Genomic DNA, 19953 nt, shown 5'->3' with positions numbered 1-19953 from the left:
TCAACGTTAAGCAGATAATTTTTGGCATCCACAAAATTCAAGGGACAAAAACTCCGAACTATTTGCTCATAATCCTGGAGAAAGCAAGACTTGTGATGGTAAAAAACAATGGGTGGACTTTCATAACATGGATCTGAACTCCACATGTGAATCTGAATGTGCTGTCCTTTCTTTTCAGTCAACCTTCTCCCTCTTAAGAAACTAACTGATCTAGCACCATAATTAGATGGTTTTGAAATTTCCAATGGCTAGAAGTTTTTCTAGGTAGTCCTGGTAGTCCATCATGGTTACTGCTACTAGAGCAATTAGCAAATTATAAGAATTTAAAAGAAAAATAATACGATGTCTTTTAATGGTAACTTACAATATCATATATAGACGGAAAAATCACACTGTATTTATAGTAGCTCATAAATCAATAAAGACATATATGAATTAGAGGACTCAAATTCTTTCCTTGAAATGGTTGAAAAGAGATGACCCATTTAAGTGACATTTTTCAATCAGATCTACATACCTCAGACTTCGGGAACGGGGACGCATGGGCGTATTCCTGCATCTGTTCTCTGTGGCGATGCTTTCCGTGGTACAAAAATGTTTTGATAAGAAATGTAATTCATCTGGTGTTGGTTGATATGGTAACTGATGCAACTTCTCCTGGGAGGAACAGGATGACTAAAACAAAGCAAAGTGAGGTTCTATGACTACCTCAGAAAGACATTCTTCAAATGGATATGAGATCATAGCACTAAACTTTGTTATATCATCATTTTATACTGCTTCTTTTTCATGTTATAATTATGATACCAGTACCTAACTCTATACCTTGATGTTGTCTCTGAAAGGTCAAAGTGGCTTCCTTACTTCATCTAATTTGTCTACAAGATAATTGCCCCAAAGATAGTTTATCCTTTGGACAAAATCCAGGCTCTGAAAATTGATAGGACCCAGTCAAAGCCTGAACAAGAAAGGGACAATTGGAGTAAGAATTTGGGTGCATTAAATGACAAATTAGTTCTCAATTGAGTGTTGTACCCTCACTTCCACTGCTGTCCACAATCAAACACTGTGACTTTCAGGTAGGTAACATGAGATGAATTCTATGATGTATGATGATAAATAAGGTAATGAGATCTCCATTACAAAGCATGCTGTCCCTTGCTGCAGTTACCATCCACATGTGTCCTGGGTACAAGGGGAGGGTTGGAGAAGATACTTGTCTCATTAATGCCATTGTTTCAAAGCCTGGATTTTCTTCTGTCTTCTTTGGCTTAGGGGACACACACACACACACACACACACACACACACACACACACACACACATATTTATAGATATACACAGACTTTTTTTAAAAACAGCTTCAGTGGCAATGAGTTATTCCTTGAATATAGATTTGCTTCTTGAAGACAGTCTCTCAATACTTGGAGCAAAATAAAGTAGAAAATATGAGTGGCTAAATAACATTGCTTTTAATCAATCTGAGAGATGTAACTGTAAAGCAAAGAGACTGCTTTTTGTTTGTTTGTTTTTATTGATAGGTGAACCCTATAAGCAATTCTAACAAAAGAGATGAGAAATGTTTGAGTAATGGAAACATGGTTAGAATAAGCATATTCTGACAGATACCCCCGTTTGAACATTCTGTTCTAGCAGGCTTTTTTAATTAAAAAAAAAACTGCCATGTTAAGAGCAAACTTCCTAAGTACTGCAACACCGCAATGCAGCAACAGTAGAAATTAATGACTAAAGCTTAAAAATATTCTATACCTTGAAATTATAAAACACTTTCTAAGGACATACTTGAGACAAAGAGGAATTTTTACAATGAAATGAGATTATTTTATAAACTATAAAAGTGAGAACACCACTAGAAAGACTTATAAGGTAAATCAAAGCTCTACTCAGAAAGTACAGGTATGATCTTAAATACTGTCACTGCGAAAAAAGAATTAAAACACATAAACTAATAAGCCAACTCAGAAAGTCAGTAAAAGAATAATAAAATCAATGTCAGCGGAAGAGAAGCAGCCATGAAGCAAAGATAAGGAAATAGCAAATAGAAAAACAGAATTAAGATTTTGGACGTATGTCTCAAAAGTCAATCAATGTCACAATTCTATATCCAAGATTTCAAAACCCAGAAGTTTCTTCATAGGTTTACCATAATCCTTTTTGGTGGCAAAGCATCAACTGAACTGATGGAAAGCTACGTAAAATATGTATTTAATCTACTTAGTGTGACTGCTGGTTCAGGTTGGTGTAGAAATATTAATGCATTTGGTTATGAGCTGCTGGTCGAGTTGTTGCTAACCTGTTACGTACAGTACAGGGATCATGTTACCTTTCCCAAGTGTGACAATTCCAAAACACACCACGCTCAAGAGTTTCACGTGAAACTGCTTGCATGGGAAGGACACAGGCGACTTCAGGGGGGTGGTTCCCTCTATGGAGGGAGGGAAGAGAAGGGGACTGGGGGAGGGGCTTTAGATGTATTTTAATATTTCATTTATTTAAGTAAAAGTTTATTTTTTAAAAAAGCTGTAGCAAATGTAACAAACTGTAACCTGCTGATTTTAAGAGGAATACTTTGTGGTTAAGCCATACACAGAGCCATACAACTGAACTCTGCAGGGGTCGTGCCCCGGGTTTGCTGATGGGGATATGTTACAACAAATGATGACCCCGGTATAACTAAGTGTTATGAGCTTAACAGTGTGAGGGAGGTGAGGAGGCAGGGGGCTCCTCGGGGGAGACAGCTTCTTTCACCTTGGTTGGAACAAGCAAAGTGTCAATGGAAATAGGGTGACCGCAAACCCAAGTGACACAAGGATGAGCTGATGGCACTGGGAACAACCGTAGGCCCGTGAAATGGCCCGGGGATTCAAAAGGTACCAAAAGGGCCCAAAAAAGTGAGTCGGTATTAAACAGCAGAGAAGCCCAGGAGTCATTTTCAGCAGAGGTCAAAGGTCGGAGGAGAACTAGCACGGGCAACAGAGGGTGCAGGGGCTGTCCTCAGGGCCTCACACACCTACTGAAAAGATACCTCTGCTGATCGACACGTCCCTGAAACACCACTTTTACAAGAATTTCAAGAATCAGTTTGGGACTTGCCCCAAAAATCGAGTCCCATGACTACCTTTCTAGCATGTTCTCTAAGTGTGGTGTCAGTGAGTCTCATCACCCAGATAGTTCGCCTATGATTTTTGACGACATCATAAATCAAATCCACTTTCAAAGAGTGAAGATTTACAGGAAAAAACTGTGCTTCTAGTTCTCAAGGCAATTAGAAGAGTTCCCCAAAAATGTTTTCAGTAATGATACCATTCAAATCAACATTTAGTCTCTCGAGATAACCATTTTGCAAAGGGCACTATTCATATGCGTGCAGAATTTTCTACTTGTTATTTATGAAAAATAATATGATTTTATAGTGATATCTCATGTTTATAGGGATTTATAGTCCTATTTTCATTCTTTCCCTCAGTTGAAAATAATTCATCTGGTAAGAAATATATGGGAGATATCCTCCAACTGCTGCAATTCCATATTACTTACTTTAAAATTAAAAATTATGATGCGAATATTATCTTGGAAAAGTTTCACAAGTGAATTTTAACTGCAAAATTTGAAGTTAAAAGAAGCTGCAAGACTAAATTTTCTCTGGAAGTCATCCTCTGTGGTCCATCTAATTCATATGACCACATCTTTCCAATTTCATAATAGAGCACTTTAACACTTGCCAATTTTGCAGTTTCCATAATATCCAAAGGATAAAGATGTGGTGCTTACATTTCAACATTAGCAATTCTGGAATTTGGCTAACAACAATTATCTGTAACACTTAAGCTGTATTTTCACAGTGTTTGTACTTTTATTTGTATATATTCTGTGTTTTTATTTAAAAAATAACTACGTTGCATTTCTATTTGGCTAGGTTGTAACCAGTTAACCCAGAAAACGAGAATCTAAGAATGATTACGTTTAGATTTAGAAAAGAAGAAAATGCAACCCCTAAGCAGTTTTGCAAAATTTTTGCCCTAATATTTAGAGGACAAGAACACAAAGAAAAAAAGGGAAATGAGAAGTAGCATCTCAAAGTTTCAATGAACATTTTGACCATAACTGATACGGAACAAAGATAGTTAAACTTCTGTGTAAGAGCACCTACACTTCACAAATTTAACGGTTCCTTATGTCTTCCGGCAAGAAGTAATTTTAAAAGTTAAAATTTCATTTTGAAGGAAAAAATAGAAATATGAGATCAACAGTTATATGATACCACCTTCTTCAATAAAATAAACTCTTCAGAGAAAAGCTATCTTACCTCTGGGCAGAAACTGTTAGAAACACAGGTATGCGTGTGTGACTAAAAGCTGTCTGAGGAAGCTTTCCTCTTTAGGCATAACATGCAAGTCAGGGGCAGCAATGATTCCACTATGACAGATGGCTGGGTCAGGTTTATGAATTATCAGGTTGGTTTTAAGAAATACCCTGTAAATTCCTTAAAAAGAGCCAAGCGTCTGGGGTTTAGAATGCTTACTATATCCCTACTGCTAAAATAAGGGGGTTTGGAAAACAACCCCTCAGTTCATTCCTTGTGCCTCACACTTCTGATCAATAAAATGGCAGAAACAATGGCGACTACATTATAAAGTATGTTGCTGCTATTAGATGAGCTAATACCTTCTTAGGAAGCGGGACTAGTACCTGGCACACTGTAAGTATTTTACAAAAATACAATTTCAAAAGTAATTTGTACCCAAAGGGGTCCAATTCTATGTAGCTCACTCTTGCTTCATAAATTCAGTTTACAAAATAATGTATGATTTACTAAAGATGGAAAGAAGAAAGATCCTGTACTCTCACCTACTCTTCTTGCAAAAGAGGAATTTCTGTGTCCTAACTACAATAAAACTCGGCTGATGGGCAAAGCAAGGTGATACAGTTACAAAGAACTTAGGGCCAAGGAACACGATACAAATTGTGGGGAAGGGGAGGATTAAAGGAGAGTATGAATGGGAGAGTCACAGACCAGAGGGCCAAGTTCTCTATCTACTGGTGGCTGGGTTCTAACTGGAGACACCCAGGAATCCAGGGAAGAACACCCCTTAAAATTGAGAAAATTACTCTTGTTTGCTTTTTTGGCCAATCAATTTTAGCATTCATTTACATGCTGTGGTTGCCCATGCTTTCAACATCTAAAATATGGGCCAATAAGCAATGATGGTTACTGACCCAAAAAAACCAAGGGTGACTTTATTGTTATTTAGTGACAATTTTATCCACTAAAGTAATTCAGGAGTTTTAAGCATCCTTTCCTGATGTGAGGCTAAGATGCCACAGAAACTGTTCAAGGTTGTCAGGATGTTTCACAAAAATGATCTAAACGGACAATAAACTCACATACCACAACAAAATGGAGTCATGGATAGGAAAATAAATTACTTCCTCTCAATAAAATACCATAAGGAGATGGTAAAAAATAAATCAACAGATTTTAACAAGTCCGTTTTTTAAAGGTGTTCTAGAAAACCCACATTTTATTGTATCTGGAATTCTGGAAACAGAATGCACTGGTGTGACCAGTTCAAGTTTATAAATTTAATTGCAGTTTCTTTTCAACTCAAGTATTATTAAGTGCTGACTCTATATGCTTAGCACAGTGCTAAGGTTTATGGGGAAAAAAATAAACAGTCCTTTGCAAGGAACCACAGCTTTTGACAAAATGGAGATGGAAATGACTCAGAAAAGGTTCTAAAATCCTCAGGTCCACTTTCCTGGCTGGTATAAGAGCATCCAGTCTATCCACAACATACCGAGTCTTTCTAAATGATCAGCAGCTTCCAAGGCTCTGTCGAGACAAATGTCCTACAATATCACGAGTGTAAACTGAGAGAGCATATATCTAACCTACTGAATCATTTCCAGTCATTGCTAGGGCTCTTGTTGAAAGGGTGTAGTTTGCAGCAAGAGCATCCTTCTTCCTCTGTCCTATTTTCATGGTTCCATCTTGTCTCTTTACTTACTTTAATTTACTAAGTTCTTTTAATCTCTCCTTAAAAGAAAGTTCTTGTCCAGAAGGCACAAATTTAGGACTTGCCTTTTTTTTTTCCCTTTGAAGGAGAAAAATCAAAAAAGCGAAACAAAACAAACTCTGCATCTAAGCCACACAAGACAAAAAGACCCAGGACATCAAAGTTTAATGGCCTTTTTAGTGCTAATATCACTGGCGTGGAACCAAAGAAATAAAACCAGATTGTTTTTCCCCCCACAAACACCAAATGGTATTGAAACGAAGGCGCCCCATCTCCTCCCAACTTGTGATCCTGGGACTTACTCAATTTGTGCATGATAGTTTCCAAGCTTGCAGCAAAAAGTATGCCCTTTTTATGCTTGTCAGCTCATCATTTGATGCGTAGCCTATTCTGAGTGGCAGACATGCAGAATTTATCTTCTCCTTCCTATTAGGAAACACCCAGAGAAAGCACTGCCTGCGTAAGTTCTCTGGGGTTGTGAGAGAGGAAAAGTCAGGCACTTACAGAGACCGTGGAGCTGGGCGTGTTTGTCCCATAGCCAGAAGAGGGGAGAGAAGCCAAGGACCAGCGGCGTCCATCAGTCCTGGTGAGAAAGTGAGATTAGCTTCAGCCCACACTGGAGTACTGTTACATGGGAACCCCAGGGAAACAGAGTATTTTCAGTTGAACAAATGACACAAACACTGTCAATGAGGATGTGGAAATGTTCAGCAAGGGCCAGAGTAAACAAACATTATACAGCAGGTTGACTTTTATTTAAATGGAATCAATACACCCAAACAAGTAGAAAGTGAATGGGCTGATCCATATTATTGATCTCTCACTAATACACTTTGACAAAATGAATACCAGGGATAACTGCATTGGTCAGACTCAGCAGATTCAGATGAATAAAAACAGAAAGGCAGGAGGAAAAACACTCCCATCTGGAAACTGATAACCCGGGCCATGATCTCTGGAAGGGCCTGAACTCCAGCACAGTACAAGGGCCTCTGGGACTTCCACTGCATCCTAAAGGCTTTCTGCTCATTATTTTCAAGGCAACAGTCCTACTCATCACCTCTAGGGAAGAAGGGATCAGGGGGCTCATGGCCGGCTCAAGCCTTAAGTGGGAAATAAGTTCTGCACTAAGAAAGGGACTGACCTTGTGCTCAGAACCTCTTAGGAGTTATTATCTTCTGACATGACCTGGCTTTACAAAGTGTTGGAGCAAAAGCCTCTTGCAGAGTTTATGAGCATGCAGCCCAGCTCTGGCCAGTGACAGGGGGTGAAGAATGAAAACGCTCCACTAGTGATGGAATCTACTGCAAAGAGAGGAGCTGCCTGCTCCAGTCACAGAGGCAAAGCTGTCACAGAGTGTGGTTTTTATCTCCAAACTATCACTTTATTAGCAATTTTGAGCAAGACGGTGCCTTCAAAATCACATAACATTGTGAAAACAACTACACACACATTTGCCAAGGAGAAAACAGGAAAAACATACCCTTATAAAGAGCTATACCGCATTCCTAGATGGAGTATCATATGTAGACTTTTTGTAATTCACAATTGTATTAATTTACCCAGAGAGAGAGAAGAGTGGACCAAATTTACCATAGACACATTCACAGTAAGTAGAAGTGAGGGAATTCATGTGCATTCGACTTGAATTTGAGAAATGTCACAGTTAGATGTTTATGTAAAAAACTGACATTTCAGCCTACATTATAGGCAAAGGAGAATACAATCAAAGGCCACCATGGGTGTTGCCTCCAATAAATGTAAATGGTCCACAAAGAGAAAATGGAGAAATTCAGCTGGACAAATCACAGAAGTACTACAATGTTAAGATTTTAGTACAATTTACCTGTCATTTCTGTAACCATCATTGGAATACAATTGAATCAAATATGCTTGTGGGAAAAGCAAGCAAAATAAGATTTTTGTAAATATACCAGATAAGAGGGATGAGAAGAAATAAATCACATGTTCTTCAAAAATAATATTAGACAACTGAAAATATTAAAATATTTAAGAAGAAAATAATTCTAATCACATGCTTACACAGACTTCCGACCATCAGTTAAATGGTCACAGGTTGGTCCTATTTTTATCTGGCTAATTATTAAAGACTTAAGAACCCATGCCTGCACTTCCTATTTTAAACACCTCCAATTTTTAAGAAAAAAGTATATGACTGTCAAAGAATTATTCAGTCCATTTAATAACAATTATCAGAAACTAGTCTCTGGAAAGAGTGAGGGACACAATTTCCCCCACCATGATTTTGCTTTGTGATTAACTCCCTTTTCCCTCAGGTATCAATGAACATATTTCAAATGAATGAACAACTCCAAGAGGAGACATGTTCTTATTAGTTCTGAAGCATAAATTACATTTGCGAAAACACACAGCTAGAAAGATATTTAAACAAGAATGTGCTTGGTACTCTGTGCTGCCACAGACCAGAAATAATTTATGTCTCATAAAGTTCCCTACGTTGTCCGTGTCTATCTACTCAAATGGAGCACAACGGACCACCGCATTTGCATTACCATGACAACCGCACATCACAAGTTACTATATATGCTATGTAACAGTACTTAAGAGAGAGCAAGCCCTTTTTTGAAGAAAGCTACCACACAAGTACAGTTTGGATCCTACTAACAATGTTGTCTTTTCTTTGCAGTAGCTGCCAGTAAAATGTCATATGAAAACAAGACTATATTCTCGCTAAAGCAACAAGGCTTTTTGGAAAAGAGTTTTCTTTGTGAGTAGAAATCTCAATGTTACACTAAATGGAAAAATAAGAAAGGAAGAACATCTGATGAGAGCATAGGATGCAAAGAGACTGGCAAGAAGAAAAAAGAAAAGAAAAAGAAAAAACAACAACCACACGACTTCAACACTAATTATAAAAAAATTAGATTAATACGGTGCACAACACAGGAAGAATGAAAAGGTCCCAATATCAACTGGCTGTTATAACTGTATGAAGAGGAAGCATATTTCTTTATTTGTGTAATTGTTACAGTCATCTGGCGTGATACATTTTATGGTCTAGTTGATACTGGAACAAGCTGAACTATGCCAATATAATGTAACCAGAGTAACTCTGCCCACCTGTGCTCAACAAGAGTCTCATGACCTGAACTCAGCAGGCAAGTCTGTTCCAGTAGTTTGTTTGTGGAAATATGTTCTGAGATTTAACCTGATAAATAACAAGTGGGCAGCTAGGAGCCACCCATAGCATTTATTCAAGATTCTTTCTGTATTTTTAAGGAAAGTCAAAGCAACTTCTAACATGTAGAACATTACAACTTCTGGGGAAGGCAGAACAATGTCATTACCTCCCTCTTACCACCAAGGAATAAAACATTAAGTAACTTCATGATCAGATATTAATTGTAGACCAGTAGCACAGTTATTAGCAAAACAAAAATGTTTCCTTGCCCCAGACAAAATCTACTACACTATGATGATCATTTTCACCCTATTTTAACTCAATACTGAAAAATTAACTCGATAATTTTACTCTTAAATATGTATGAGATAATATGGAAAGCAAGTGTGTGTCATCCTATTTACCAGTCTGAAATTCAGCTAGCACATTACAGGGATGTCGACTGGCGGAAAATTATCACAGGTTACGAGTAAGATCAGAAAAGGTTTATCAGTTTGAACTGTATCTCTTTACCCCAAAATAATTTTTAGGGCAATCTCTCCTCTCTTGTTGGACTGAATATACAAAATAATAAAATGTAGGATTCTCAAAATGGCATAACTTCCTAAGGGCTCAGAAATGCATGCCCAATGGTAGAGAATGGAGACTCACGAGTGGAATTTCCACGTTCTCTGAATGAAAAATCAACTTTCAAATGGACGAGAAAGACCCCAGATATTAAATAAAAATAAGCCAATTTGAGTTTTCACAGCAAACACAGTGCTCTGTTTACTGGAGTAAAAGTTTAAAAAGATGATCACTCAGGTCCTAATCTAAATTAATACTTTCTGAAGAGTGTGGAGGGAGTTCCAACTGGAAATTCCTGCAAAATGAACCAGAGGTCTCCTGTGGTAATCTTGTTACAGTATGGTTTATTTGTCAAAAATTAACATGCCTGGAGGTTTGTATATATATATATTTTTTTTTTACAGCAAAGAAACCAGATTCACCTGTCCTCCAGTTAGCCACTTAATTATTAGATTCTCTTCATTTTTATAAATCTGGCAGGATTAGAAGACTATGATTTCTGTCATATTTAAGTACAGGCTGTAATGAGATTTGCAATTTCTTACTACTCAAAGTAATTAATTCCCCTTTTTTAAAAGATATGTATTTTAAAGACAATAGTGTTTTTTTAACCAACTTTTATAAGATTTCCCTTTTTACTTAGAATAATAGCACCATCATAAATTAATATTAATCGGGCAAACAAATACAGGCTTTGTGGGACCAGTTAATAGTCACATTCTCTTTGCAGTGCTTAAAGTTAGGACTAAAAGAACAAAAGTCAGAGTTAGGGAAAATCAGGATGTGGGTCTCAGGAAGTTCCTTGGAGATCACATGTTAAGTACTCTTGTGTCTGCCCCACGGTGGAGGTACACGTAGGTGGGGAATGTGTGATGTTTACAAGACAAACTTCATTTTAGAAGATTCAGAAAATGCTGCAAATGGAGCCTTTTCTCTGGATTTAGTCATCTAAAAGGTATTACGTGCTGACAAATGGCAATGAAGACAATGCAGGTTTTGCTTGTTATTCACATGTGTTGCATCTATTTTTTTTAACTTGTCTATGTGTCTTAATTAAATGCTACTTTCCTTCACTTCAAGGTATGATTAGGTCTTTGAAGAAAATTTAGCAAATATCTAGGGCATTTAGACCATAAAATGAACCCAGCCCAAGTATTCAGAAACCCAGCTGAAGGGGCAATTTCATTTTCTGTGTGCTCTTCCTGGGTGGAAGCGGCAGCGTATACGTGTGTGAGAGGGATGATGGTACCCAGGAAGGTGAAGATGGGAATCCGACAGGGTGAAGTACACTAATCCCACATGCAGAATACAGAAGTGGCTGTGTAGGCTCCTCCGACTTGGAAAAATCACAGCAGACAATCCAGAACTGAAAAGGTTTGCAATTGGATCACAGGCCCACTGTTCTCTGAGCAACAACACTTTCTCATGACTCACTGACTCAGATATGAGATCAGCTGCTTTGCTATTTGGTGTCCAAATCAAACTAAGATAGGAAGAGAGAACATAAAACATCCTCATGGCATCATCTCAAGGAGCCGACTAAATTGCTGGCTTGATGATCTCAAGTAAAGGAGCATCTTAGAGTTTATACCTTGTGATCCCAAGGAAGCTCATTAAAACAAAAAGTATTTCAACAACAACAACAGTTGCACACAAAGATGAATCAAGTCCTTATAATATAAGCTCAGATAATTCAGTCAAAATTCGTTGCGCACCAAAAGCAGATACAAGACACTGTACTAGGGGTGGGAGAAAAGAGGGGAATAGGCTTTTCCTGCCCTCAGTGGGAGCCCACCATCTAGGGAAGGACCAAGAGAGGCACATACAACTCTAAGAGGAGGCATAAATCATTATTAAGACTGTTAAAGCAATAGTACAAAGTTCTGCAGTGCCTTAATGAGACCTTGGGCCCGGGAGCTTCAGAGAGGGCCCTATAAGATAATGAACAGGGCCTGGCAAGGCAGAAGGCAGGGGTGTCGGGGAGAGAGCGGAGCAGAAGGAGTGGGGGAAGTGAGGGGAGGGGGGGAACGCAGCAGGGGGAGGGGTGGGAATCTCTACCTGACACTCATTCCTGTGTTCACAACAAGTCCTTACCTCCGTGCAAATGAAAAATGGGCAGAGGCACTGGGGGAGAAATTTCTCGGACTATCTTGAGGGCTATTTCCTGTAGAGAGAAAGAAAAAAATTTTTCACCATGATTTTATTTTTGTATCATTATCTACATCCATAATCTTCTTCCCTTTAGTAATAAATTTCTGTACACCTTCATAAAATGTCCATCTCGTCAACACATGTTTTTGTTCTCCTTGGAGCAGAGACAGGGGGTCAGCTTGATTCCAGCACAGCTTCCCAAGCGTGTAATACATGAATAGACACACCTATACCAGCCGGCAGTCGCCCGTATATTCCGTAATCTAAATATTCCGGCCCCCAGAATAATGACTATGCAACTGTCTTGGTTCCTGCTCTTCAGATGTTAGCATCTCCAGCAGCAGGAGGATGAGGAAGTGTAAGCTTCAACTCGGAAGGTGGCGCTTTCTATTTGAGGGAGGTAGTCTCTGTCTTTTTTATTTACAGAAACTGAATAAAAGTCCGAGTTTTCAAAAGTAAATCGTCGTATTCCCAAGTACATTTCTGGAAAGGCTGAAATGTCAGAACTAGTCATAAAATACTGGGGAGAAACCAGCAGTTGAGACCTATTCCTCAAATGGCCCAGCAGGACCAGCCCTTACCAATATTTTCTTCAGCAGTCCCTCTGCTCCTGAGCAGCTGGGTGATGACTAGCCAGGAGGCCTTTGTAAGCCACAGCCACGGAAAGGCTGGCAGAGGGGGTCCTCTCCGAGTCCTCCCGAGGCGGGTGGAGCGTGGGGTTGCTCACTGTAAGGGGGCAGCTCCTGGGGGGACTTGCTACCTGCATCATCAGACCACACAACCTGCAGCTGATGACTGAAAAAGCGTGGCAGGCAGCAGGAAGGGGGGTTCAGGGCACTCTAGAGCACCCTGCTTCCCTCTGTGTGTTTAATCACATTGGCAGAGTTGCCGGAGGGCCGGCTGGGACTGTAGCTGGTGCAAATAAGGAGGTGAGGAAAGGCTGCAAACTAATCCTCTCTGTTCTCCAAACATAGAAAACAAATCAAGGAGACATGTTTAATCCTTAACAGCAAGCCAGGTGCCACGTTACTGATTTCACGCCGGAAATGACAATTGTAATTAGGCATAAGGAATACAAGATGGCACCTTGGAGTCAGCGCCTAACTGTAAAGGTAAACCATTTATTACCTGTGTGCCAAAAAGAATAGACTAAAACATTACAGTGGATCATTTCAGTGTTACCTCGAGGACTTCAGGACTGGCTACACCTCTAATGAAATTTTTTCAATTAACTTAAAGTTTCAGATTTTATAGTGATGTCTTCAACAGATGCCACTAGGTTTATGACAGCACAATTAAAGCCATTTAACTGGGAAGCGCTGAGAAGCCCATTTCTTTATGGAGAGAGACTCAAGAAGCCTTTTCTTCCTGCTGCAATGAAATTTATCATGCCTTTGCATCTGCTGTTCCTTGGGCCCCTGGAGAAATAGATTCTGCTTTTGCCAGCCAGTAATCCAGGACTCTTTCTGTGCATTTATCTGCACAGTAAATTAAGTTCTTTCAACCTCTCTCAACAGCCTTCATTCCCCCTCCCCTCCTCCCAGTTTAGTTTGTACATCACTCTACATATTCCTTAAAAGGTCATGATAACTTCAAGATGGCTGGAAATCTTGCTTCCTAAAAGGAAACAAATCAAATGCCAGAAATCTCCCTGTCGATTTTGTTTTTTATTTGGAAAAAAGACGTTCACTTTGCTCGCACCCCATATAGAGCAAACTACCAGTAAATTATGAGGAGAAACAAAACAACTGAAGCCAAGGCATTGTGAGAACAATCCCTGCTGCCCTATTCACCGAGAATCAGTAACATGGCCAGTGAAACTTGGCACCAAATTCTCAGCCCTGTGTTCTTCGTAAAGAGAACAGGAGATTCTATGAGATCAACTAGAACAACTAGACAGAGCTTATTACATATTTTTAACAATCTGAAGGAGGGAGAAACAAGGAATTGTCTTAAAGATCTTTCCACTTTTAGAGATTTTGAAGGAGTGGTCCCCCAGGAAGCCATGTAACATCCTATAATATATGTGGAGACCCATCACTTTGAGGATGCATGAGTAGAGCTAGAGCTAGAGCTAGAGCTAGAGAAGTAGGTTAATTTAACTCTACTCTTACAAAAAAAAAAAAAATGCTACCATTAACCATTTCTCATCCTCAGGTTTGGCCTTCCCATCCTATGCTGCTTTTCCAGGCCCATTCATTGAGGATGTTCCTCGCTTTCTTCTCTGCTCCTGCACTGCTAGAAAACCAAGGCCAAACTCCCCCAGCTTCAAGACTATAGAGCTGCTCTATTATCTCACCAATCACAGCTCTTTTTTCTTGTTCTCATCAGACTGAAGAGCTAGGTGAAATGCAAGTACACACACCCCATGTTATCACAAAGGCTCCTAGGCATGGTGGGATGCTGGAGGAAATGAGGGTGGCTAGAGCTAGAATACCTGGTAATTCCTTGAAGACAATGGACTATAGCTTAATTTGAGGGCAGTTCAGCAAGCTGGAGATAAGAGAGGAAATGGAAGGACTTCAGGGAGGGGAGAAAATTAACAAACGCAGGAGGACAACGCAGTAGGCTCTCTAGAAGCAGGGGATTCAGACTGGTAAAGCCAATGAGCTGTGAGCTACGTGTACTGGTACCACCTAGAGGAGGGCCTTAACAGATGTTTGGACCCAAGAGAGGGACGCTAGAGATGTGAGCCTGGCATGAGTATGCTGAGTGGACAGAGGCGTTGCCAAGGAGGAGGGGCCAGAGTAGGGTGTGGAAAGCCCATAGGAAGGCTATGCTGGTGAGCAGGTGTAACTGGTGTCAATTAGGACTGAGAGAAAAAAAGATTACAAACTCAAAGTGACTGACGCTTCCAATGTGAGCAGTCTGGGAGAATGACTGCCCAATTAAGAAGGAACTTTTAGGGAGAAGTAGGGTGGTAGTAATAGTAGAGGAAGAGAGTGGATAAGTATTCTATAGACTTTTGTGTCATTTGTTACAGAAAAGTCCTCATTGTTTCCTTAGGGAGAAATGACAAGATTAGCAGACTAGATAGGCAGAAGTCAATCTTTGAAGTCTTTGTTCTTATTTGAAATAAAAATTGATTTCTATGTTGTCTCTGAAGACTTGGGGGCACTATTTTGTTACACAAAACAACACTAGCTTAGAACAGATAGAATTATAAAGCACACTTTATATGTTCTTAACTTGGGGATGCACAGCACTTCCCCAGGATGAGAAAGCAAGACAGATTGAAAGCAGAGTCCTAGACTTGACCTTCACTCCTCACAGCACTGCTCTCTGAATTCATCCACCCATCTGCAAAGCAATACCTGGGAGACTCTCCAATGAAAACTGGTGCCAGTTAATTCTCTGCCCATATGTGCAGCACTTGCTGATAACTCCAATCCTGCCACTCCCAGGGACTTGCTGGCTCTTGGATGTCTGAGTGTGAGGACACTTTATAGACTGCTGCTTCTGACCTGGTGAAGGAAACCTTCATGGCGGTCAGGTATTGGATAGGTAATTAACTCCACGATCCCCAGGGGGAACTAGCATGGCTAATACGCAGGCAGTACATCAAAACAGTACTTTACCTAACGGAGCTACACAGGGTGCCTCATTGTAGAGGCAGTTATTGTTAAGAAAGTGATTTCCAGATTAATTAAATTGTTTAATTGCTTTGTAATTAGCCTGAAGAAGTTGTGTGTCTTTACCACAGAGAAACAAGCTGCAAATCTTTTTCAAAGGCATATGCTATACCCACTATAGATTATTAATGTGCTCTTAATAGCTGTCTGTTCACAAAATGAGAGCTGCTGGTTGCCATGATTTCCTAACCGGACTGAGAGAATCCAAGAATTAATGATGATTGCCATTTGAAATTCCTGGTGGATCAAAGAGGAAGCCCCTACTTGAATCCTTGTTGTTATTACTTGATGATCGGCTTAAATGAGTTGTGACGTTTTACACCATAACAATCAGCAGCAGTGTTTCTTATCACTCCACAGGAGATTCACAACAACGAAGTGACACTGCTTAAAAACCTGAAGACCAAACTTCACAGGACCAAACCTAGGACCCCTTACAAGACGAGTGCTAGCAGATAAAAGGGACCATGAAAGAGTTATGCAGGGACCTCAAGCTAAGGGAACTTGGAAAAATAACAATTCAAATTCACCTGAGCATTTTCAGTCTATGCTACCAGAACCAGCTGATGCAAGAAGAGAGTTAGAAATCCTTTTGCTTAGCTATCTCAGAAACTGGCCCCTCTCCAGATCTAACTGCGGAATATTCATTAAACATGGGCAGCTGTTTAGACTTTAAGTTGACAGAGAAAAACCTTGATTGGTCTTCAGTGGCATGCTCTCCGGGTGAGTTGGCAAGTGTTCATAGCACCAATAAATAGAAGTAGACTTTTAGGCCTGGGTTTTCAAGTGAAGAGAGAATTCCATGCAATAGACCAAGGCCTTCTTAAAGTCTGGCCTCTCTGAACCTCTTTTGGTTTCCCCATCCCTGCCATGTTGATGCTTCTCCAGCCAGCACCATGAGTCACTGTCAGCTGACTGACTCATTCAACAAATATTTATCAGTCCTCCACTAAGAGAGGGGAATGGTGTGATTTGATTTACATGTTAGAAAGAACCCTCTAGCTGTTCTGTGACCAGTGGGATCCAAGCAGGCATGAATGAAGCAGGGAGACCAGTTAGGAGGCTACCAGCATAGACAGGGTAAGAGATGATGGTGGTCGGGACAGGATGGGAGTAGATCTCAGGTGTGTTCTGGCAGTACAGCCACCAGAGTTTACTGAAAAGCTGGACTGAGTGGAATGATGGGGGAAAGAGAGGAAATAAGAGGAAATAAGTCCAGATTTTAGGACTAAGCAAGTGGATGGATGGTGGCTCTAACTGAGATGGGGAAGAATGAGGGGGGGCAGGGCTTGGGAGTGTGAGAAGAAATTCATAAGAGCCAAGACGTGGAAGCAATCCAAGCACCCATCAACAGACGACTGGTTTAAGAAGATGTGGTATAGATACACAATAGAATATTACTCAGCCATAAAAAAAGAGCAAAATACTGCCATTGGCAACAACATGGCTGCAGGGTGTTATGCTTAGTGAAAGAAAACAGAGAAAGACAAATACTTATATGTATATGTATCACTTACATGTGGAATCGAAAAAATAATACAAATGAATCTATAAACAAAACAGAAACAGACTCACAGATACAGAAAACAAACTTATGGTTACCAAAGGGGAGCAGGAGGGAAGGAGGGACAAAATAGGGGTATGGGATTAATAGGTACAAACTGCTAGAAAGAACATAGATAAACAACAAGGATTTACTGTATGGCACAGACAATTATACCAATATCTTGTAATAACCTATAATGGAACGTGATCTGCAAAAATAAATAAACAAGCAAACAAACAAACAAACAAACAAAAAGACAAACCACTATGCTGTACACCTGAAACACAACATTGTAAATCAACTATACTGCAATTAAAAAATGTAAAATAACCTTGAAAACCTGCAAAAGATTTATGAACTTTTCTTTATGGAAGCAGCACCGCAAATAATTTAAAATATATGAAAATGTTCTAATGCTCCACACTGTCTGCAATTGCATATAACAATGTTATACTTACGCAGTTCTCATATGTAGCATTTATATTACAATTAAACATTTAAAACTTCTGTTACAGTTTTTTTTCAATTGCACTTGAGAGCAAATAACATTTTTCCAGCTCACATTATTTAATGCCTAGTAGATTTAATAGCCCTGATCTGTTTGAGATACCCAAATGAGATAACAGTGCTAGTTAAAGGTCTGCAGAGAGGAAAATTCTGTAGGCTCACCACTGAAGTTTGGGTAATGATAACTTCAATTATTCTATGTCCTGTCACCATAGGTAAAGCTGAATGAAATGTAATGCCATGTATACTGTACTTCATGTCTTTTTTCCTCTCACTAACTTATAATTCTAAATGCAATGCTGGTGAGGGATAAACTCTGGTTACATGTGCAGACATACAAAAAGTGTATTTTGACTTCTCAGTGCCTAACCTAGCCCTTGTTACACAGTAAACTAGAAATGTGTTTTTTTTCTAATTTAACAACTACTCATTAAGTTCTTTTTAGGTACAGTGCGTTGAGCTACCTGTTAGCTAAAACAGATTAAATATCAGGTGAACAAGACCCAAAAGAGCTAAAAGTCTACTGACAGAAGCAGATTGGTACATCACCAACTCTAGATTCACAAGATGTGAGACCAATTCTGGATCCTTATTCACACAAAAAAGACATTTTCTTAAACGAAAGCCCTTAAATGTATCAAAATTACTCAGTAAAAAACAAACTCTCAATGACGATAAGACCCAGAGAATGTACTGTGTTTAAAATAGACTCTGAACAAATGAACATGTCCTACTTTCCAAGGAATGACTGATGAGCTTATAGGGTAGAAAACACGTAGGGAGTGAAAGAGAGATCCAGTAACAGGTCAATTTCTATGTCATAAGACTATCACGGATGCCTCTGTCTCCATTTCATGGCGCATTCCTCTGGAATTTGTGTAGTATGTTTGAAATGCTGTGGCATTGACACGAATTCCTTGGAGATGTGTTATAATGGGTTCTCGAGAATGTTTTAGCTTTTCTTTGACCCTTCCTTATTACTCTGAATTGATGTCACATCTCAAGGTGATCCCGAGTAAAGACTGGTGAATGTCAAGAGTGATGAAGAAAGTTGATTTTTAGTTGTATGTTTTCCACCCACCTATAGTAATTCATCTTTGCAGCAATAGAGAAGAAATTACTTTTAGCTTTTGTTTAAAGTTACTGAGGATCGTCTGTAAGGTCAAGGAAGGGGAGGTAAGAACACAGCTACTATAACAGATATTCTGAAGTTTCATGCAATTTTATGAAATTTGATGTATTCTATTAATCTTAGATAATTAATTAGTCTCTGAATGTGGATAAAAGACTGAATTAAAGAATATAACCTAAGGTGTGCATATTTTTTTCTAACTTACATGAAGGGATTTCAATTCCATAACATAATGAGATATAAAGAATTTCCATTTTTACCTAAAAGGGGGTGGATGATATCAGGAAATTGGTTCTTCTCAGATTGTTTGCTTCAATTGCTGAGTAATTTCTAGTCAAAAAGGAAGTGTTTAAGTGAAATGCTGCACATTCATACAACTTGCTAAATGTAATCTAAATGTAATTTCTATTATAAACCTCTTCCTTTCAGTTCTGCTTAAAAATATAAATACTAAATTTAAGATGGTCCAACTTAACAACTGCTAAATGTTCCTTTGGCTTCTGTTACACAGGAACTCCATCTGACAGAAGCAAAATATGTGTATGTATTTTTTTTAATAGTTACTTGATCGTTTTCAAACTCAGAAATACACTGAGATCTAAAAGAATCAAAGACATTTAATTCTCTTGCTTCACCATAAAATAATATGTAATATACCAAGTGTCTAATGAATCAGAATTCTGACTTTCATTTCCCCCGAAACATACAGTACGAGATCTTGGAAATTCCCTGGCACCGAGAGTCTTGCCTTCTATTTTTCTCATGCCCCTCTTCCATGCCCTTAGGTCAGTAAACAGTTCTCAATCTGCGTTGAACAAGAGAATCACTTGGGAGGAATGGAGTATTACTCAATCATAAAAAGGGAGATCCTGCCTACTGCAATAATACGGATGGACCTGGAGGGCATTATACTAAGTAAAATAAGTCAGGTGGAGAAAGACAAAGACTGTAGGTTCTCACTTACATGTGGAGTCTAGACATCTCAAGCTCATAGAAATACAGGGTAGAATGGTTGTTGCCAGGGGCTGTGGGAAATCAAGTGATGCTGGTCAAAGGGTATGAATTTCTAGCTGTAAGATGAATAACTGCTGGGATTTAAGGTACAGTATGGTGACTATAATTAACAGTACTGTATTATGTACTTGAAAGACATTAAAAGAGTAAATCATAAATGTTATTACTACACACAACAAAAAATGGTAATTATGTGAAGGCCA

The 19953-nt window shown here is 39.1% G+C and overlaps 1 protein-coding gene across 13 annotated transcripts in view; it reads right to left on the bottom strand.

The window, feature by feature from the left end:
• The window catches only part of MAST4 (microtubule associated serine/threonine kinase family member 4), a 514314-nt gene that overhangs the window by 63601 nt on the left and 430760 nt on the right, over positions 1-19953 (bottom strand). For all 13 annotated transcript variants that reach the window (XM_064481100.1, XM_064481104.1, XM_064481102.1 and 10 more), the window contains 3 exons: positions 11863-11932; positions 6543-6621; positions 518-675 (listed from right to left, as the gene is read on the bottom strand). In XM_064481100.1, the coding sequence (XP_064337170.1) occupies positions 518-675; positions 6543-6621; positions 11863-11932 (307 nt within the window). The remainder of the gene's footprint in view (positions 1-517; positions 676-6542; positions 6622-11862; positions 11933-19953) is intronic.

This window comes from Camelus dromedarius, chromosome 3 (assembly GCF_036321535.1).
Source record: "Camelus dromedarius isolate mCamDro1 chromosome 3, mCamDro1.pat, whole genome shotgun sequence".
NCBI classification, from domain to species: domain Eukaryota; kingdom Metazoa; phylum Chordata; class Mammalia; order Artiodactyla; family Camelidae; genus Camelus; species Camelus dromedarius.
Note: the sequence above shows the minus strand (reverse complement) of the source record. Positions and strands in the feature narration are given on the sequence as shown.